A 22,108-nucleotide genomic window follows, 5' to 3' on the forward strand; every position below is an offset into this window, starting at 1 on the left:
TGCTGATGGTGGTCGGTGCTGCTGGAGGGATGAAGGGAAAGGTTGGGTGGGAACTTCAGGGACTGCTGATTTGAAAAGTAGGTAGGTGGCCACAGTGGCCTGGGACACCCTGCTGAGAAGGCCTTATGGGAGATAGGCCCAGAGGAGCTAAAGGAGCGAGCTCTGGAGAGGACGCTTCACGGCCCTGCCTGGGTGGAGGCAGAGCGTGTGGTGGACCTTGTGGGCTACAGTTACGGCTCTGGGTTTTCTCTGCCTGAGGTAGGAGCCAGCAGAGGGGTGAGAGAAGTAGCCGCTGATTCTCTGCTTCCCCTCAGCAGGGACAGCTCCTTCTGGGAAGGACGGCCTGGCCGTTCCTCACTAGAGACTCTAAGCTGTGGGCACTGGAAGTTATTGTTCCATCCTGACCCTGGAGATAAATGGGGCTAGACATTTTGCCAAGAGATGGGCAAGTTAGAAAAGGTCAAACGTCAAGTTGGAAAGGAAACCAGCTATCTGTCTACTGCCCCTCACTGCATGCATTTCATCCGCTGTTTTAAAAAACAAGTTGATGTATCCCAAGCTGGCCTTGCTTTAAACTCACTGTGTGGCTGAGGATGACCTTGAACTTCTGATCCCTTGTCTTCACTTCCAAGAGTGCTGAGATTGTAGGCATTCCTATGTGTCTGATTTGCTGTGCTACGGATGGAACTCGGTGCCTTGGGTATGGTAAATGAACATTCTCCCCATATCCAGACTCCTGGAGCTGGCTGAGTGACCTTGAACCAGCTGGTCAACTTCTCCGGTGGTAAGCCAGGCTTTATATACCTGCTCCATGAGCCAGCTCCTCATTCCACACTGTCTTCAAAAAAAAGAGAGAGAGAGAGAAAATCACGACCTGGTTGTAATGGCTGGCAGTGTGCCAGCCTGTGCTAGAAAAATGATAATCTCTTAAGTGGAAGCAGTAGAGAGATTTCTACTGAAGCCTAGGCTCTTGCTACCTAAAGTTTAGGGTAGATTCTTAGCCCACCCCACATGTGCAAAGTTCCCATCTGCGTCTTGACAAGGTGTTGGGACTCAGTGGGCGCAGTGGGTACAGGGGTGAGGAACAGCAGGAGCCTAGGAGTAAGGCAGAGAACCAGGTATACATCAGCTTGTGGTTGGCCCCTGGGTACTCCATAGAACATTCCTGTTCTGACTTCCCAGAGTCATCTTCTAGTCTCTTAAGGTTTACCGCGCGTCAAGTGCAGTGCACGTGGGCTTTATCCGGACTGTCGCTAGAACTGAGTGACCTCGAACCAACTCTAAGCTCTCTGAGCCTGCCTTTCCATTGGTAAGATACCAGCTGCTCTATTAACGTGGCCATGAGGATTGCTACCTATGAAGCTCAGTACATGGTGAGCTGGTGTTTCTTGTCCCAGGGCTTCATGTGGCCCCGGCTGGGGAACAGTGAGAGATAGAGACTTGGAAAAGCTGTATCTGAACTGGTGCTTGGCGAGAGCCTCGTATATTACTGTGGCTGGAGCTGGCGTTCATGGATCCTGGGCAGTCACCGTGAGGTCATGTAGCATCTCTCTCTAGCCAGTTTATCTCTTTAGGCAGCCCTGCTTCTGAGCTCACCTGGAGCGGGGAAGCCCACATGGTAATTCTCATAAGGGATCTCAGCCCATCTGATTTGGGGAGACTTGGAGATATTTTAATCATCTCTTGATGATGGGTTGGTAGGGAAATGGTGCCTTTTTAAAGCCAAAGTTTGGCTCCAGAATTTATCTGGACCATGCTATGAAAGAGGTTCTTGGTTTGCCTATGGCTGACCTCCTTGGTGTTTGAAGGCTTGGATGGCATCACGGTTTCCCTGTCTAGACTCCTACCTAATATCTTGAAGCCGCTGCAGACTTCTCAAGAGAGGCTGTTATTGGTGGCCCAAGGTCTTCTTGGGAAATAATCTGATTGGGAAATAATCTGAATCTCTGCTGTGAAGTGAGATAGTGGCCTTGCTGTTTAGGAATGATCTTTTAGGACATTCCTGGGATATCCCACAAGCTTCCAGGAGCCAAACTGCTCCTAGGTCAGTGAGAACTCCCATGAGCCTCTACCTGTGCTTCCTGGCCAGCATCCTGCTCTTAAATATGGTCTTGTCATCCCTGAAGCTCATACTTTGTGGTACAGAATATGGCCTTACTTTTGGGTTACTGGCACTAGGCTTTGGTTCTCATGGTCCCCGCAGTGAGGGCAAAAAGACCTTGACTTAGGGCAAGTGCTGGGGCTGGGACTGCTCAGCTCTCCCCACGGCGTGAGTTGTCATACATGGAGGGACTTTGGGGCTCTGGGCTGGGGGAGGATTCTTGACTTTCATCTGCTTGGTTCATCTTCCCGTCACTTGAGAGCAGTGTCCTTTCCCCTCATCACTGGGCTAGTTTAGTTTAGATTCCTGGCCTCTGGTTTATAGTGCTTCTTCTGCTCATGCCATTCAGCTCTGGGATCTTCAGTGAAGGTCAGAGCCTACCCATTTGTTGGGGTCTGGTCCAAGTTCCTCCTTGGAGCACGGATTCTAATTGGTCTTAATAATAAAATCCCAGAGTCAGCTATCAGGGGGTGAAGGCTGAAGGATTAGAGAAGCAGAGCGGCCAGAGTTCTTACCTCTACCAATGCTCAGACCAAAGGGGCGATCCCATCCCTACGAATCCTCAGACTGCGTCTCCGACTGAATCCTCAGACCACCTTGAGCTCCTGTCTCCTCTCACCTTATATTTCTCTCTCAGCCCAGCCATATCTCTCCCGTCTCCTCCTCCCTAGTGCTGGGATTAAAGACGTATGATCCCAAATTCTGGGATCACCTTTGTGTGAGCTCTATTTCTTCTTAAGACAGATTCAGTCTTGTGCAGCCCAGGGTGACTTTGAACTCACAGAGATACATCTGCCTCTGTCTCCCTCTCCCAAGTGCTGGAATTAAAGGTGTGCACCACCATTGCTTGGCCTCTATGGCTAACTAGTGGCTTTGCTCTGCGCTCTGACCTTCAGGCACGCTTTATGTGTTGGATCACAAACCTTCCTTCACAGAGAAGGCACCCATAACTGTGTTGAGACCCTGGACATTATGTCAGGTGTCATTTTTCAAACTTACTGTTGGGGAACCTCTCTTGGGGGATGGAGCAAGCCTCACTTACGGGAGCAGACCCAAACCCCTAAGGTTTCCTTTGAAGGAAGGGCGCATATGCTTAGAGAACAAAAACTGTGAAATCTACCCATCAAGTCTAATTCACAGGAGAGGGAGCCCAGAGAAGGAGCTGCCCCCTGTAAAGCCCTGGGCAGCTACAGAAGAAGCAAGAGGAGTGGGTTGGAACGTGAGCCCTAGAGTTTGCCTGCTGAATTCCCTGTGAGAGGGCCTGGGAAACTCTGGATAAAGCTCCGGCACAGCCGAAGTCCGCTGAATCCCTCGAAATCAGATGCTTTCCAGGTGAGGGCTATTTCAGAGTATGGAATATATCCTGGACATTGCGGTCTGGGGCAGCACTCCATTCATGTTCCGAAGTTATGTATAGTTCTTGCAAAGGGATAAATACACCGGGAACAGGCATCAGTTCATCTTGGGTTTTGTTACTCAAATGAATAACAGTAAAAACCAGCTTTGGGGGGCTGGGGAGATGGCTCTGTGGGTAAAGTGCTTGCTTATGAGTGAGGCTCCGAACCCTAGAACCCATACAAAGAAGCTGGGATGTGGCAGCAGGCAGCAGTAGTCCCAGTCCTGGGAGCAGAACGGGATCCCAGATTTTTATGGCCAATCTAGCCAAAAATATGGACTCTATTTTTAGTGAGAATCTCTATGAAGAGTGATTAAGGAATATTTACCAATGCCAACCTCTGGTCTCCAGATGCACATGAATGGGTGAGGGCATCTACATGGGTCAGCACACTTGCATACATGCACACACATGTGTGAGGGCATCCACATGGGTCAGCACACCTGCATACATGCACACACATGTGTGAGGGCATCCACATGGGTCAGCACACCTGCATACATGCACACACATGTGTATACATGCACACACACAAATAAATAACAACTTTTTTATTTTTAGAGAGTTCTTGATTTCAGAAATTACTGCTAATGTACTGTGACCTATAGTAGGAGTGTCAGACTTGTAAGGTAGTTATAAGGACTCCCTTGGTCAGAGGAAATGTCACCATGGGCCAGCCATTTTATGCTGCTGGTGGCAGTGTTACCGTCTTCATTCCATGACCAAGGCTCTTTCTCTTCCCCTCACCACCTCTCTTGTTCTTCACCAAGCTGCTAACTTTTAGAGGGACGAGGGCCCTTTATTTTTCTGGCCTCAAATTGTGGATGGAGTTGGGCTCACAGCTCACGGGTGCAGTATTGTGTTGCCTTGGCCCACCCACAGACTTATGAGCCCACCCTGTTCTCTGAGCAAATAGAGCGGGCCTCAGGAAGTAAGGTTGAAGGTCTCTTGTCTTGGAAGTGAGGGGTTCCCTCTCTACACACACATGCACATACACACACACACACACGCACACACACATGCACACGCACGCATGCACACACACTCTTGAGTGCCACTTTCCACCCTGTTCTGCTGCCAGCCATGCCTCGTGTTGAGCATTTCATTGTGGTTAGGCCCTCCTTTGTGATTCTAACTTCATGCCTGTGATTGCTTCTGAGGTTTTACTGCCAATAAATGAAGCTTGGCTCTGATTGGCTGAGGCATGAGCATGTGACAGTTCTAGTTAGTGAAACAGTAGTAGGTATTTACTGATGCAGGGGCTTCTAGGAAAGATTTCCTCTTGCTGAAGAACCCCTATATGTGCTTATAGAGGAAAAATAGGCACTTTTCTTGTCTGGAAAAAGCTATCCCTGCCTTTGAAGCCTGGAGTTGCTGCTATCTTGAACCCACTATGGTTCCCAGCCCCTGAGAGAGGCTGACCCAGCTTAAAGAAAGAATGTGGCTATTGAGGGACCAAAGACTTCTTTCTGCCTGGAGCAGCTCTTGTCGGGGCTTCCTGTTGTGTGAGGTAATGTGTTCCTCCACTGAGACCACAGTAGGCAGGTGTGTGCTCAGTACTTGCTGCTGAAGGCATTTCAACGATCCACCACCTCGGCCCTGGGGCTGCCTGGCCGGCTGGTCTGGATAGGCACTCCAGAGCAGCCTTTGCTCTTCGTTCCTATTGGCCTCACATGGCACTATTTCTCTCTCTGGGTGACCTCATGCTTGGCAGATGGTGGAGTTTTGCAGGCAGCTGATGTGTGTGAAAGCTGGTGTCCCCATTGAGAAGTCCAGGAAGAAGGTTTTCATATGCCTCCCCAAACCACCTCTTCAACCACGAGACAAGGCTGTTAGGCTAAACAGTGTCATGCAAAATATGAAGGACAGTCACAAGCCACCACAAACCTCGTGCAGGGGTAACGCCCTGCCACCTGAGGGCTTGTCTTTCCCTGCCTGCTGCGTGTAGCAGAGGTGAAGGGGCCAGCACTGTTCTGAGCAGATCCTTTGGGCCTGGAGTTGGCATGTGCATACTCTTGCCCCCACCGCCAAGGGCCTCATTTGGTCCTCACAGTTGGTTTTCCTGAATTGAAGCTGTTAAAATGGTGTCAGTAGGGAAAGAGACCTGGTGGCTCCCTTAGGCTTCTCTGTCAGATGTTGGGTGTGAACTTGTATGTGAATTCCTGGTAATTGCCCTATCACCAAGTGAGGCCAAGGGTCATGGTCCTTCTCATTGAGGGGATGAGTAGACTAGGACCCAGGGCTGCTCACTGACAGAGTCCAGCTCTCCTGGGACCAGGTCTGTTTACTCCAGCTCTCATGCTTTTCTGACCTGCTTAGTTCGAAGAATTCCCGAGACAGCTCGTTTAGAGTCCAGGTCACCACACTCCACTTCTGGAGACCCTTTGGAGCAAATCTCGTAGGGGTCTGCGTTCACCAAGTCCCCAGGCAGTGCCAAGGGTACCGAGCCTTGTCATGGTTGGAGGTTCAGTGAAGACAAGGGCTGTGGGCATTGTAGATTTTCAGACATGTCTGGAGGAGTCTCCTTTACAGGTAGTGCTCTTCTTGGCTGAGGCAGGGGCTCAAACCACATTTTTAAGCAGAATCATTGGGGCTTGAACTGGCAGCTTTGAGGCCCTTGCTTTGAATCATAGGAATTAAAGAGCACCTCCTGTGTGCAGACAAAGCAGCAGGCGACAGAGGGACCTCAGAAGAGTAGAATGAGTCGGTCACCCCAGGCAGCTGTCACAGTCCAGGTCAAGGCCTCAGGTTTCTGGATCTGCTGAGCTCCTGCTTCAGGTGTGTGTGCTGTTGGGTCAAGGAGCAGGACTCTGGTTTCCTTTTCTTTTTTAAAGGTTTATTTATTTTATGTGTATGGGTGTTTTGCCTGCATGTATGTCTGTGCATCACACGTGTGCCTGCAAAGGTGAGAAGAAGGCTTCAGATCCTCCGGGACTTGAGCTGGAGACAGTTGTGAGCTGCTGTGTAGGTGCTGGGGATTGAACTCGGGTCCACTGCAAGGGCGACAAGTGCCCTTACTAGCACACGGAAACATGGATCTTCACCACTGTGCCAGGTGTTTGTGCTGCCGGGAGTCCCTGGTCCCTGGACCAGGTGTGAGACAGGAGACCCCGCAGTCTGGGGAGGACAGTGACAGCGTCGGCCATCCCACAGGGCGTGGCTGGTTTGCTGGAGAGCCAAGGCCGAGTGGGGCACCGTGGCAGTGGATTGGCCTGGCAGAGTACAGGGCAGGCAGGATTGTGAATTGGACAGTGGTTAGAAGTAGACAAGTTGTCTTCCTTTTCTGTTGCTGCGATTAAAAACAAAAACAAAACCTCGACAAAAGCAGCTTAAGGGAAAAGCTTTTGTGGCTCACAGTTTGAGGGTGCAGCCCATTGTGGTGGGGAAGGCATGGTGGTGGAGCAGAAGGCCAGTTGTTCACATTTCCTGGGAAGCAGAGAGTGAGCCTGAAGTGGGCTGGGCTAGAAAGTCTCAAGGCCTTCCTCTAGTGACTACTTCCTGTATTGAGACCACACTTCCTAAAGGTTAACAATCTTTCCAAACATCTCTGCCAGTTGAGACAAAGTATTTAAACACACGGGCTTATGGGTGCATTTCACATTCAGAGGATGTCATCCTAGTGGACAGAGACTGGCTTTACTACTGGAAGCCCCAATTATGTTATCGGGCATACAGTGGCGTGTAATTAATGAACAACCTACCCTTGAGGTGTTTACTTGGCAGGCCTGGCAGGCAGGACAGCTGGTTGGAGTGCGTTAGCAGGGGAAGGAACTCTGGTGCAGGGACAGCGGGACATTGCTGTCTGGCGCAGGGAAGGCGCTGTGCCTGGATCTTGGAGGAGCGAAGAACAGAAGCAGCTGGCTGGGGAGTGAGAGCCTGGTCTGGGAAGGAAGTTGCCTCAGTCGGCATTCCATTGCTATAAAGAGGCACCGTGACCGAGGCAACTCTTACCAAAGAAAGCTTTAATTGGGGCTTGCTGATTGTTTCAGAGGGTTAGCCTCTGATCATACCAAGAAGCAGGCAAGATGGCACTGGAACAGTAGCTGAGAGCTTTTCACATCCTGTCCACAGGCAGCGGGCAGAGAGAGGGACACTGGGTCTGGTGTGGATGTTTGAAATCTCAGAGACACACCTTCTCCACCTACTCGAGCCATCTAGTCCTTCCAAAGAGTTCATCAACTGGGGACTAAGTTTGCAAATATATGAGCTATGGGGCATTCTCATTCAAACCATCACACGAAGTGTTGGGGTTCAGATGCCTGACTCTTCAGAGGGGCAGAGTGAACAGGGAGTACCACGGCAATGACGCGGTGATAGCAGATGTGAGCAGGAGCTTCCTGTGGGGCTAACTGTGACAAAGGTCCAGAGCTGAGGACAGATGGCCTCAACTGGCTGACAGGCTCAAGGCCCTCCCCTTCCAGCCATTCGCTCAACACTTTGGTGAGCCAAGTACAGGACATCCGGGAGTTGTATATGAAATGGGAGCAGATAATGTCACCACTAGATTGTCAGGTCCAAGAGCTGAACCTTTGCTTGGTTTTGTTCATTGCTATACCCAAGCACCAGTTCTAGACATACAGCTGGTACAGAGTTAATGATTTCATGGACACCAAGCCTTGATAACTGGGTCAGGACACAGTGGAGCTCAGTTACTGAACACACCACCGTTGAGGAATTTACAGACTCATTTGCGTCTCAAATGCTGAATCTCCGCTGAGGAACACCCACTGCCCTGAGGCCACGCAGTATAGAGGGGACTCAGGTCAGGGCTGGGTGTGGCAGTCAGATGAGGGCTGTGGAGTGTGAAATCTGGTCCAGAAGCAAGACTGTTGGTGTTGGCTGACTTCCCTGGTTGGCTTGCCTGGGGCTCTGTATATCCTGTCGGATGGATTCCTCTTAGTGATGACCCAGCACCAAGCCTTTTCCTCCTCAGAGCTCTTGTGGGTATCTGAGAAGCCTTTCCCAGGAGCAGAGGTGGCCCTGGGTCCCTTCTACTGCCCTCTTTGTCCTGCTCTACACACTTGCAGACTGCCTGCCCTGTCCCAGGAGGCCTGCTTTCCTGGAGGCACTTCCATGGCTCTTGTAGAGTCAAAGGCGTTCTTCCAAGCTCTCTAGTGCCTGGGACTGGCCAGTTGATAAGGATGTCCTGCAGGGCATGCCAAGTCCATGACCTGCAGCAAATGCTACTTTTGCTTCCTGGCCCAGGCCAAAAGATTTGATCTCTACTGGGTGCGGGGCCCAGAAGCCTGGGAATAGGGTCTGTGAGAAGCCATGCAGTTTGCTTCGCTTCCTGTGGAATCCTGCCTGTCTCTGCCCATCGTCCTGGCACTGAAGTCTTGCTAGGACTGGAGGGTTCATCAGGACTAGCCCCTTTGTCACAGTGAGTGTCCTCTGTGGTCCTCACTCAGGACTCAGGGTTCCTGTCTCCTCAGAGAACATGGTCCTTGGCCCGACCTGGGCTTTGACTCCTCTGGGATCCTGTCAGTTCTCTCTGGGTGTGTCTGATTTGTGTAAGTGGAGCTAACTTCCTGAGAAGACCATTTCCTAGCCTCTGGGCTAGCCTGATAACATCCTCGGCCCTGTGGTTGCTTCCTGCCCTTAGAGCTCTGAAGACAGGCTTGATCAGCTCTCAGCCCCTGGCTTGCAGCTTTTCTTTCTTTTCTTGGGCTGATTTTTGTAGAAGTATGTGTTCATGTACATGTGGTGTGTGAGTGTGTGTGTGTGTTACAAAGTAAGTGTGAGCAAGGATGGGGTGAGCCTATAAGAGATTGTGACAGTGAATGTGTGTGTGAGCATGTGTGAGAGTATATAATTGTGAATGTGTGTATGCGTATGAGAGAGTGAATGTAAACTGAGTGTATGAGCATTGGGATGTTTGAATGATTTGATTTGAGTGTGTAACTGAGTATGAGTGAACATGTCTGAGAATGTGTATGAGTATGTAACTGTGTGCATGTGTATAGTGCGTAACTGAGAGTGTGTCTATGTGTGTGCATGTATGAGAGTGTATACACGTGTGTATAGTGCAAAACTTAGAGCGTATACACATGTGTATAGTGTGCACCTGAGAGTGTATACACGTGTGTATAGTGTGTAACTGAGAGTGTATGCACGTGTGTATAGTGTGTAACTGAGAGTGTATGCACGTGTGTATAGTGTGTAACTGAGAGTGTATGCACGTGTGTATAGTGTGTAACTGAGTGTATGCACGTGTGTATAGTGTGTGACTGAGAGTGTATACACGTGTGTATAGTGTGTAACTGAGAGTGTATGCACGTGTGTATAGTGTGTAACTGAGAGTGTATACACGTGTGTATAGTGTGTGACTGAGTGTATACACGTGTGTATAGTGTGTAACTGAGTGTATACACGTGTGTATAGTGTGTGACTGAGAGTGTATACACGTGTGTATAGTGTGTGACTGAGAGTGTATACACGTGTGTATAATGTGTGACTGAGAGTGTATACACGTGTGTAGTGTGTAACTGAGAGTGTATACACGTGTGTATAGTGTGTAACTGAGTGTATACACGTGTGTATACTGTGTGACTGAGAGTGTACACACGTGTGTATAGTGTGTAACTGAGAGTGTATACACGTGTGTATAGTGTGTAACTGTGTGACCAGCATGTTCTCTCTTCTTTCCCCAAGTTGCTTTTGTCTCCCATCCTGTCTTCTCTCATTTCTGTGCTGTGTGTAGATATAGGGAGGAGATTTTGGCATGAAGCCTGGACTTTGACTACCAAGATTTCCCCAGAAGATCATTTATGCCAACTTCTTCTAGGCCCCGTAATCTCTGCCATTTGCCATCTTTCAGTCAGGAGTTCCAGATGCTCTCCCACTGTGAACTGGGTTGCAGTTTAAACAAGGACAGTTGGAGTTGTTCCTTAGAAACCCTGTGCTGAGACCTCACGGTCAGCAGTCATGGCCAATGTGGGGGAAGCTTTGGGGGAGCAGTCCCCTGAGACCAGTGTCCTTAGCTGAGTTCTGCCTAGGGAAGGAGACATATGTGTTCATTGGTTTCAGAAGTACTTACTGAGCACCCACCATTGCCAGGTCCTAGTGTCCAGGCAAAGCATGACAGAGTGAGTACTGAGGGGCTGGGGAAGACTGACTTGGTGCGGCTTACAGTAGACCACAGATTCCTCTTCTACAGAAGGTCAGTGTGTGCCCTTCTTGCTTTGCTGTCGATGACCCCTGGTCCGATCCCCTGTCTGGGCGGGGCTTGCTGCCATGCGCTGGTCAGAGGAAGCAAGTATCATGCTCTTCTGTGGGTCTTTGCTCCCACCTTCCAAGGCAGACTTCTCCCGCTGCTCCCTCATCTCGTGACCGCTCCCTGCCCTACAACCAGGACATCTGTCAGCTTCCCTCCTGCTGCTGCTTCGGACTGCAGCTCCACCAAAGAGCACGGCCAACTGCCTCTGCTCAGAACTCTCCCCTCGGTCCCTGTCTCAGGCCTGTGCTGCTTTGCCATTGTCTCCTTCTCTGAGACTGTGCCCTCAGCACACACGGGTGCCGGGCTTTCCTCTCAAGGCATTGTTAGTCCTAGCTGCTCTCTGTTCCAGCCATGACTGCTTCCTACTGATTGGACTTGCCTCAGCACCTCTAGTTCCTCAAAGACCACCCCTGTCAAAGTCACCCTTTGTTGTTGATGCCCTGTTGCTGAAAGTAATGACTGTGCCTGCATGCTTACCTCCCGTGACGCTCCAGCCTTTGTTACCTGCTTGGCTTCCTTCCAGAAGCTCTAGACCACACCTGCTGGGTTCCTGCTGAGACGGCTTCTCCCTGGAATGCTTTTCCTACAAGTCTAATTTTGGTTTCTGTAGCAGACATGTCCTGATTTTTCTTCCTAGGCCTTTCCCCTCAGCCTCCTCTAGCTTTGATCTGGAAACTGAATGTCATTGCAAGTTGAACTTGGCTTCGTTCCTCTGCTTCAGTAAATAGTGGTGTGGTACTGCTGCTCACCGCGATGTCTATAGAATCATCTTTAGTCTCTGTCTTTTCTCATGGGCCGTGTATTAGATCACTTCCAGGCTGCTGTAACAGAGCAGCCCACATTTGTATCCTCTTGGCTTTATGGAGGTGAGGAGATGAGACGTGGGCCTCATTGGTTAATCAAGGTCATTGTGATCTTTCTAGAGCTCCACGGGTAGATCTGTGTCTCTCCTCTGCGCGGTTCCATAGCGTGTGTATGTCATGCAGTTCCTACCCTTGTCTCCATCCTCTGCCCTGTAGCCCCATCTCCTGGATGCTGACCTTGAGCTGCTCACTCACACAGTCCAGGATAATTCTTCCTTCTCCAGGTCCCTCACAGTCCCCTTTGACCATAAAATGCACAGTCACACCTTCCTGAGGTCAGGGCATGGACTTGTTGGGGCCATACCTCCAACCCAGTGCAGGAGTAAGCCTGGTTTGTTTTGCCTCTGAATTATATTCACACCTGGTCTGTTTCTCACTCTCTTCACTCTTTCTTACCTCACTGTGTCCAGATTGCTGTCACCTCTCACCTGTGCACCGTAGTCGTCTGTTTCTATCCTAGTCTCTTAGCCGAGTCCCCTCCCGACACAGCAGATGGAGGGAGCTTGAGTCATAGCATTAAACCCTGCAAGACTGCAGCGCCGAGAATGCGTGCCACGCTCAGTAGTGTCTGCCACCCCCAGTGCTGTCCCTCTGCTCCGACTGCACAGTTTGCTTGCTGGTCCTAGACCATGCCACTTAAGACCTCCCCTCTCTTGAATGCCCTTTCGATACATAGGTCTTTGCATTCCTGACTCTGTGCTGTCATTGTCTCAAGAGCCCTCTCCTTGGCTGGTCTTTCCCTGGCCTGACCACTCAGTCTGAGGAAGATACTTCATCCTCTGAGTCGTAGCAAGTGGTTAGAAGCTGGCAGACTGACTAAATGCTGATGCTGTGTGGCTGTGCAGGATTAGCGCAGACCGAGGGACTCGGCCCCAGGCTGACCTGCAGTGTGTCTTAAAGGATGCTGGATTCTGCAGACAGAGGCAGGAAATCCCAGCATGCACAGGCTCCTAGGTAAGACTTACAAACTTGGGGGATGCTGAGGACCTGGAGCATATGTGTGAGAGAGGCTCATGGCTCAGGCAGGGAGAGGTGGGTCTTCAGGAGTGATCATAGCCGTGTTACTCTTCACTGGATTCTAAGAAGATGAGTGAAGTCTTGTGAACTCCTCTGTAGGGGGTCAAGAGCAACCACTCAAAATTCAGGGCACACCATAACATAGGTCACCTTTTTTCCTCTTAGATGAACTGGTTAGGGCTGGTGAAGTGGCTTGGTGAGTAAAGGCATTTGCTGCCAGTCTTGACGACCTAAATTCTATCCTCAGGACACACATGATAGAGGGAGAGAACTAACTCCCAGAAATTGTCCTTTGGCCTTCACATGTATACTGTGATGCGTGCACATACAAACAAATAAAAAATTATAATTAGTTAACCGGTTAATGTTTTATTTAGCAAATGAATGTACATAGTAGTAAAAATCAATAATTCAAGGATATTTGGATGCTTTCCCTTGACAATGGTGTTATGTCCTGATAAATTCCTTGTAGTAGTTACTGTTCTTATTGCTATGAACAAACAAGATGAGAATCAGTTCATGAGAGAAAAGATTTATTCAGGCTCACAGTTTATGGAGACACAGTCCACGATGGTGGGCAGGCGTGGTGGCAGGAACAGCTTGTGGCTGTGGCTGTGGCTATGGGAACTTGCTCACCATGAGTGGATCAGGTAATGGAGAGCGGTCAATGCTGGCCTTCTGCAGATTGTTTCCTCTTGCCCTTGTTATTCTAGGACCCCAGGTCCTCCTTCCTTTGTTAGACCTGTTAGATAGTTTCACTCCTTTAACTACCCATACTCATTTCCAGAGGTGTATCTCCAAGGTGGTTTTAAATCTAGTGACATTGACAGTAAAACTTAGACATCACACCCCTCATAAGTGGAAAGTATATTTTGTACACTCAGTGAATTAGGAGTCATAGCTTAGCCCTTAGATTAGCTTATAGTCAGACAAAAATCACCTAACCCAAAGCCTGTTAGTGTGTGTGCATGGACCATGTGGTTGCATGACTGACTGAGTCTCCTACTATATCACTAACAAACTTGGAAAAGACATTCACAATCTAGATACTGGTTTTCACTTTACACTTGGAAAATGATTAAGTTTTCCATTGTAGATGAGGAGCCTTCTATAGTGTGGAAGATGAATGTCCGTCCCATGCTGCCTGCTTGCATAGCCTTTCACCAACACAGCCACTCTTGGGGCTTTGTAGGGGATGTCTCTAAGTAGCCTGCCCATACATGTATTTTAAATTTTATTTATGGCGAAGCAGGCATGAATGTACCATAGTATTCGGATGAAGGTAGAAGGACAACTTTTTCTTTTTCCAACTTTCCATCGTTCAGAGGAATTGAACTCAGATGTTAGGCTTGCATTGCAATGCTTCACCCTCAGAGCCGTTCGTTTACTTCTCTCCTCCTTCCACACAGTAATGACGGTCTATAGACCTCCTGACTCCTCCTCCTTCCACACAGTGATGACAGTCTATAGACCTCACTCCTACTCCTTCCACACAGTAATGACGGTCTATAGACCTCCTGACTCCTACTCCTTCCACACAGTAATGACGGTCTATAGACCTGACTCCTCCTCCTTCCACACAGTGTTGACGGTCTATAGACCTCCTGACTCCTACTCCTTCCACACAGTAATGACGGTCTATAGACCTCACTTCTCCTTCTACACAGTAATGACGGTTTATAGACCTCCTGACTTCTCCTTCCACACATTAATGGCGGTTTATAGACCTCCTTTTGTATTTTGCTTTTTAAACCTCCTGTCTTTGAGACTGTTGGCTATTGCTGTGTAACAAACCAGCTCAGAACACAGTGCCTATTACAGTAACCACTTCGGATCCCCGGGATTCCAGGCTCACCGGGATTCCAGGCTCACCGGGATTCCAGGCTCACCGGGATTCCAGGCTCACCGGCACTCATGCTTCTGTGACCCGCGAGCTCAGCCTGGAGCCTGCTGCTCTTGGATCTTAGATGGGCTCTCACGCATCAAGTCATGGCTCAGATAGTGCCACTGTGTTTCATGTGGCCTTGCTGCTTGCTCTGGGCCCTATCTACACAGGCCCAAGCAAGTCATTCTGGTGACCACAGTGAGCCAGAAGTCAGAGGAAGTGAGTCAGCCATTTTCTAAGTGCCTGCGCACATCACAGCATACACTGTCCTTTTGATCAGAGAGGGGCATTCATACGTCCAGGTGACCACACAAGTGCTTACATAATTCCATCTGAGCCGGGGACGGTGCACGCCTTTAATCCCAGAGGCAGGTGTTCTCTGTGAGTTCAAGGCCAGCTTGGTCTACCGAGTTTCAGCACAGCCAAGGCTACACAGAGAGATCCTGTCTTGAAAAAACAAACAACAACAACAACAACAAAACCCATCTGTTTAATTATTCTCTTTCACTTCAGTCTGACTCAGGCCCCTCACATCCCCTCCTCACTCTGGTTGTCTGAGAGTCCGAGCAGATGGGACAGGAAGGGGATTCCAACACCACCTGCCCAGTCTAAAACCGCAGGACTCAAGTGGCATAGGATGGAGGCTGAACACATTGAAATGCCAAGGTCCATGTGGTTTGTGCCGGCGTGTTGGAGAGATGGGTGGATGTCAGAGATCCTAGCTTCAGGGTGATCCGGCTGTGGCCTTGGCCATGCCGCTTTCTCTCTCCTGCCTGCCTCACTGTGAGATGGTGACAATGATAGACTCACACCTTAATGATGTTTTTAGGAATTGCTTGGCACATGGCCATGTGTATAGTAAGAGCATGCTATGGCCGGGCTGTCAGTGGTCCCCAGTATTCCGTTCCTCTGATAATGCTGCAGACCCCAGAAACATAGGGAATGTGTCTTACAGAGCTTTTAGGCCCTATAGTATCCAGTGTCACTATTCTGGGACATAGTGGGCCCTTCATGAAAGAAAGGATCATTCCTAGTAGCTGGTGTTGCTTTGTACCTGCTGTGTGCTATATGCATTGCATGCCTTGTGTGAGCCTTCCAATTGCCCTGAGGAAGTTAATAAGGACTAAGCTATTTGTCAGTCCCACACAGCTAGTAAGCCTGGTTCAGGTCTAAGGCTGAGACTTTCTCCCGCCTCGTGCTGCTTGGGCTTCTCTGTCATGGAAACCACAGGCCTGGCCACTGCCGTCCTGCTGCTCCCTGTGGAGCTGGAGACAGCGCTCGCTCGTGCTCTGCCCTGTGCCTGGCCAGTGCAAGCAGGAGCAGGAAGGTGCTCGGATTCAAGGCTTTGGTGGGCAGACTTCTAAGGGCAGGCCACAAGTGGACACGAGGGCAGCTCCGTGTCTGTTAGCTTCTCTCAGACCTTTGTGCTGTCCTTTCCCCGTCTTCTGGGTTGTTTCTGTGACTGATCCAGAGGGACAAACTCCATCTCCATAGCTCCACCCTCGGAGGAGTGCAAGTCTGTTTGATGCTTTCTCCTTTTATACTTAGTTCTTTAATCCACATGAAATTAATATTCCTGTGGCTTGGGGGTGCCTTTCTTCTTTCTTGCCTCATTGTCCCAGCATGTAGCCAGATATTTCTGGCAGTAAGAACTGGTTTAGTGATGTCTGCCCCTTTTCTTGCTGGTAGATTGTGAACTGGGGACCCATAGGACTCTGACAGGTTCAGGCAGAGTCCACATGGGCCACCCGGACCCCTCCAGCATTAGAGCTGAGTCTTGTCTTTGAAAGATGTTTTGGCAAAAGCTCTTGATGCCTTAATTCTCTGTTCTGACTGGGAGAATGAGTGAAGGGGACTCACCTTTTTTTTTTTTTTTTTTTTTGGAAGAGGACAAAGAAAACCATTTGTTCAGCAGATTAAAAGGGAACCTAGAGAGTAAAAAAAGCATTCATGAGATTTTTTTTTTGTTATCATGCTAAACTTAAAGTCAGACCATAAGCACTTGTTGGCCTGGAAGCCTGCTTCTTCCCTGACAGATATTAGGACACTGTAACACAGGTCACAAGAGCAGTGACTTCAGCAGGAGCTAGAGAAGTTAGTGTTGCCGTAGTAACTGATTGCTGCCATGCCTGCTTGCATTTGGGCAGAGCCCTTCTGCAGTGCACTCTGCTATTCTCATGGCCTGCACCTAGCGTTCTGAGACAGCACAGACCCATCCAGCCTTGGGGGTCCAGTGAGGAGAATTGGCTTGGCGACCATGCTGTTGCCACTTGCAAGCACATACCACCGGAAACCTAGAAAGGGTCGTCTGTAGCAGGGCAGCTGTCTTAGTGGGTTCTGTTGCTGTGAAGAGACACCATGACCATGGCAGCTCTTATAAAGAAAACGTTTAATTGGGCATGGATCTCACTTACAGTTTCAGAGGTTTAGTCCATCATGGTGACCAGGTGCATGGCGGCGTGCAGGCAGACATGGTGCCAGAGAAGTGGCTGAGAGTCCTACATCTTACAGGCAACACGAAATGTCTGTCACACTGAGGGAAGCTTGAGCAAAGGAGACCTCAAAGCCTGCCCCACAGTGACACACTGCCTCCAACAAGGCCATACCAACAAATAGTGCCACTCCCTTTTGGGGCCATTTTCTTTCAAACAACCGCAGCAGCCATGAGTAATTGTAATATTAGAGGAGCCAAGGTGGGGTCAGGGAATTGCCTCAGGCAGTAGAGGGTTAAGCCTGGAGGATGTGGTCCAGAGCCTTGGCACTAGGCACCGACTCCAGTGCCTCACTTGCAATTTGGAAAGAACAAGCCCTTGTTTCGGAATTCTGCCTTACAGCCTAAATGGAGCAGACGGGTAAACCAACACCCAGGTGAGGGTGATTGGGCTTCTGGAACAGCTGGGGTGGCCTGCCCGAGACGGGGAACATTCGCAATGCCTGGGTAGGATCTTAATGTGTCCTTCAGGGAATAGTAATCGGGCTGTCTCCAGGGTACCTGAGTGTGCCCCACGCTGGGTGCTCTGCTGACCTGTGTGGAGACTCTCTAAGGCTTTGGATGCTACACTTGTCTCCTCCCTGCTGCGCCAGCCTTTTACTGAGCTTACCTACCTGCTCTCTTCTCCAGACCTTTGTTCTCCGTCCTTCCTGTCCTTGGCTCTGGTAGAGTGTGCCATCCCCTCAGCCTCGTAGCCTTCCTGCTGGGCTCTCCAAAGTAGACAGGAAAAGGTTCGCATAGATTGATGATCAATAATCTTATCAATACTATGGTTAATAAATACTCTGACATTGAAATTCACAACTTTAAAGGAAAAGTTCCATTTCCCCCTATATACAATTTAAAGTGACGTGCACGACTTTAATCCTAGCACTTTCAAAGCTGAGGCAGGCGGATATCTGTGCGTTCCGAGCCAGCCTGGTCTACAGAGCTAGTTCCAGCATAGCCACGACTTTACAATAAGACCCTATCTTAGAAAAAAAAAAAAAAGAAAGAAAGAAAAACCACTGAGCTCTGCCTGGCCTGTTGCACACTGGCACTCCTGGCCCGTTGCACGCTGGCACTCCTGGCCTGTTGCACGCTGGCACTCCTGGCCCATTGTATGCTGGCACGCCAGTGATCCCAGCTCTTGGAAGTTGAGTAGAAGGATTACAGGTTCCAGGACAGCTTACACCAGGAGTTTTTTGTTTAAAAACAAACTAATAAAAGATTCTGTTCAGTGTGCACAATTTAAGCTATAAAGATAAAAATATACATAGATCCCCAATTTTGTTACTCACACTTTTTTGTTAATTATTTCAGGCACCTTTATGGGGTCATAGACTTACACAGAAATGAATATGGAGACAAGCTTCTACAGGTCTCACTCTTGTTCATTATGATGTCACTAGCCACGGGTAGCTATCGACCACTTGAGATGTGGCCGGCTTCCCTTGAGATGTGCTGTGCTTGTGAAGTGCACACTGGTTCTAGAAAACTGTGAGAACAGCTTTTCCTGCTGCCTGTTCCTTCCCACCCGCCTGGTGTTGGAGGTGTTGCCGTCTGCACCAGCCACCTTCTGTGTCCATGTGCCCTCTGTGGGTGTAACTTCCTTCTCTTCTGGCACTGGAAGCTGCTGTAGGCCACCTGACTCTATGTTACGAGACATTTGCTTTCATCCCAAACATCTAAGGAATTCTATGCTCAGGAACCTAGCTTAGCTGTTCTGGGGTTCTAGCTCCTCCGAGGACTCTGGTCTTATCCTTAGAACACAGACAGCAGTACCCAGGCTCGTTGCTCCTGCCATTTGGGTGAACTGGTGCAAAGATGAGGTCACTGGGCCTTTGGTGGTTGGTGACTGTTTAATTGTAAATTTATGCAACATAGACAAAGCTGTTCTCCATTCTGTGGCAAGAATATTGTCCCCAGCCGGGCGGTGGTGGCGCACGCCTTTAATCCCAGCACTTGGGAGGCAGAGGCAGGCGGATCTCTGTGAGTTCGAGACCAGCCTGGTCTACAAGAGCTAGTTCCAGGACAGGCTCCAAAACCACAGAGAAACCCTGTCTCGAAAAACAAACAAACAAACAAAAAAGAATACTGTCCCCAAACCAACCTAAAGTCCATTGTAACCCAGCTGAGGTCTCCTAGACCCCACCAGTAATAGAGTCCTTCTAGACCTTTGCAAGCTGACTATATGTTTAGTTTACCTCTGTCTGTCTGTCACAGCAAAATACACCATAGTCAGGCTGGGGTATGAGTTGTTCTGGGTTCATCCAGAACAGTCTGGATGCGTGGGTTCCTAAGAGCTGTACCTGGCATCTTTTTAAAGCAAATTAACCAACGTGGTGTGGAGATTATAACTACTTGATACATAAAACTTAGGTGTGCATTGGTGTTTTACCTGCGTGTATGTCTGAGTGAGGATGTTTGGTCCCCTGGAACTGGAGTTACAGACAGTTGTGAGCTGCTATGCTGCTGCTGGAAATTGAACCTGGGTTCTCTGAAAGAGCAGTCAGTGCTCTTAATCCCTGAGCCATCTCTCCAGCCCCAGTGTATATACTTTTATGAGCTAAACTTCTACGAAGACTCCCCAAAGGCAGGGCTGTATAGTCGTGACCAGGACGGTGTCCCCCAGACTTCATTCAGGACATGTGACCAGGACGGTGTCCCCAGACTTCATTCAGGACATGTGACGCCGTAGACTGGCAGAGTAGGGAATTCCACTGCTCTTCTCTTGGCAGTAGACCACAATGGATTATGTGTATCATAAGATCATCATGTTTCAGTATCACAGAATGGTTTTTACCTTTCCAAACTTGAATCTCCATGTTAAAATGTAGCCATCTTTCTGGATTCGGTAGATATGAGGCAGAGGAATGACTGCGTGCTTGAACCAACACTGCTGCCGCTCCTTGCTAAGAAACAGTCCCTCACATAGACCCAGCCTTAGGCTGTAAGATTCCTGAGAGCCTTGCCAGGAGCCTGGAACCTTGGAGCATGAGGGTCCTGAGGTCCCTGGGGCTTTCTTTCCAGCACACACACCATCTCTTGCTTCCATTTATCGTCTTGATTTTCTTTGCAGATGATATGGCTGAACTTCTCCTAGGGGAGTCGAAGCTCGAGCAGCACTTGAAAGAGAAGCCCCTGCGCCAGGGAGCCAGTCCCCGCGGCCCCAGACCCCAGCTCACTGAAGTGCGCAAGCATCTGACTGCCGCCCTGGACCGAGGGAACCTCAAGGTACTGTGGGCCTCTGGGACCAGAAAGGGGTGGTGGGTGGTGCTGCCATCATCTCCTGGGACAGTGTGAGCAGGGTATGTTTGCAGCACACCTGTACAGTGCTGGCGTTGTCCTCTTCAGCAGGCACGCTCCCTGCACGATCAGTACACCCACCCTAGGCTGCCCAGCCTGTGGGACTGCCAGCCTCGCAGGGGTCTCTGCAATGCCATATTCTTCTGAGTGAGGGGATCGTTTCTCCCCAGGTTTTTGAAACAGTCTCATTATTAATTATAATTCAACATTAGTGACTAGCTTCCTACTTAAATCACGTGGTTAATGAATGTCATACACCCTTGTAGCCAGAGCTGATGCCAATAGGCCAGGTGTTGCCTCATGGTGGAAGAGAACCAGGAACCTCCCCCACCCTTGGCTACTCCTTCGCTACCTGCTGGTCCAGGCCGTCTCAGGCATTGCCCCTCCATCTTCTGTTCTGGACTCCGCTGCTTAGTCTGCTCCTTTTCTCCTCGCCTGTTTCCTGTGAACCTGACCATCCCTTTGTTTTTCATAGAACATGGCTCACCTTACTTGCCCTACCCCTCTTCTAGCCCTGGGGTCCAGCCTCTGCCACTTCCTGACATCACTCTCAATATATTAGTTTCTTTTCCTGGTGATAAAATCCCCCAACAAAAGGAACTCAAGGGAGAGAAGCCAAAGAAGGCAGCAGGAGCTTGAAGCAACTGGTCACATCCACAGTCAGAGAGCAGAAAGCAGAGGACGCTTGTGCTCAACCAGCATTCTCCTTTGTATTCAGTTTAAGATCCCACCACAACTAATCCCTCACGCTCATGCCCGGATGCTAAATATAGCTCACACAGGTGTGCCTGGAGGCTTGTCTCCTGGGTGATCCCAGAGTCTGTCACCCTGGCTTAGTTGATGGCACCTCCTCCGGCCTGCCTGTCTTATGCTCTGCCCTTCCTGGAATGTTTTCCACTGAGGACAACAGTTTCTGGGGAACTTTGGAAGTTACAATTTCTTCTTCCTTTTATCTGATAAGTTGACTTCATCTTTCTCTTTCTGTCCCAAAATCCTCCTGGGCTGCCCCTGACCTTTGCACTTTTCTGTTGTGCACCCTTCCTCCCCTCAGTCCCAGAGAGACCATAGTCTTTTTTTTAAAAAAAAATTATTTTTATTTTATATTTATGTGTACTTTGCCTCCATGTATGTCTGTGTAACATATGTGTGCCTGATATCCTCAGAGGCCAGAGGAGAGTGTCAGAGCACCTGGAACTGGAGTTCCGGACAGTTGTGAGCCACCATATGGGTGCTGGGAATTGAACTCAAGTCCTTTATAGAAACAACACAGGCTCTTGACCACTGAGCAGTCTCTAACCCCAAGGCCATATTCTTTTGGAATTCTAGATTGGAAACTGGTGATTCCTGTCAACTTGCTGTGTGGCCTTGGGAGGTCCCTTTCTCCTCTGGCTCAGTTTTGGTAGGTTTGGAGTGGCTTTTTGAGATGGACCCTTTGGACCCTCCCAGTTCTTGGCTGCTTCAAGCTGTGACCTTCCTCTGTCATCCGGCTCCCTCCTCTGCGCTGTTGTAACAGGTCTTGGACAATGTTGGCCCAAGTATTCCATGTCATGGGACCTCTCAGAGTGAACAGACTCCGCATCTGCTGCGTGAGCTGGCTCTAGAAGCTAACTGAAGACTTCATTGTCACGTAGGATGCTCAGGGGATCAAGGACACACTGCTGCAACTGGAGCCTTTAAAAGCTGGTCTTCCGAGATCTCCTGAGTAAATTGGGAGCATGGGGACCATGGGAGAGGGCTGAAGGGGATGGGAGAGGAAGGAAGGGGAGCAGAGAAAAATGTAGAGCTCAATGAAACTAATAATAATAATAATGAAAAAGTTGGTCTTCACTTGCTAACTCGTGGCCAGTGCTG

At 49.5% G+C, this 22,108-nt stretch overlaps 1 protein-coding gene across 8 annotated transcripts in view; it reads left to right on the top strand.

Annotated features, from left to right (window-relative positions):
- The window catches only part of Ttc7b (tetratricopeptide repeat domain 7B), a 215,232-nt gene that overhangs the window by 3,331 nt on the left and 189,793 nt on the right, over window positions 1–22,108 (top strand). For 7 of the 8 annotated variants that reach the window (XM_057782135.1, XM_057782137.1, XM_057782136.1 and 4 more), the window contains exon 2: window positions 20,031–20,185. In XM_057782135.1, the coding sequence (XP_057638118.1) occupies window positions 20,031–20,185 (155 nt within the window). Of the gene's footprint in view, window positions 1–20,030; window positions 20,186–22,108 lie in introns of those variants that run through there. The other variant, XM_057782142.1, reaches the window with a different exon arrangement.

The sequence above is a fragment of the Chionomys nivalis genome, chromosome 10 (assembly GCF_950005125.1).
Source record: "Chionomys nivalis chromosome 10, mChiNiv1.1, whole genome shotgun sequence".
NCBI lineage: Eukaryota > Metazoa > Chordata > Mammalia > Rodentia > Cricetidae > Chionomys > Chionomys nivalis.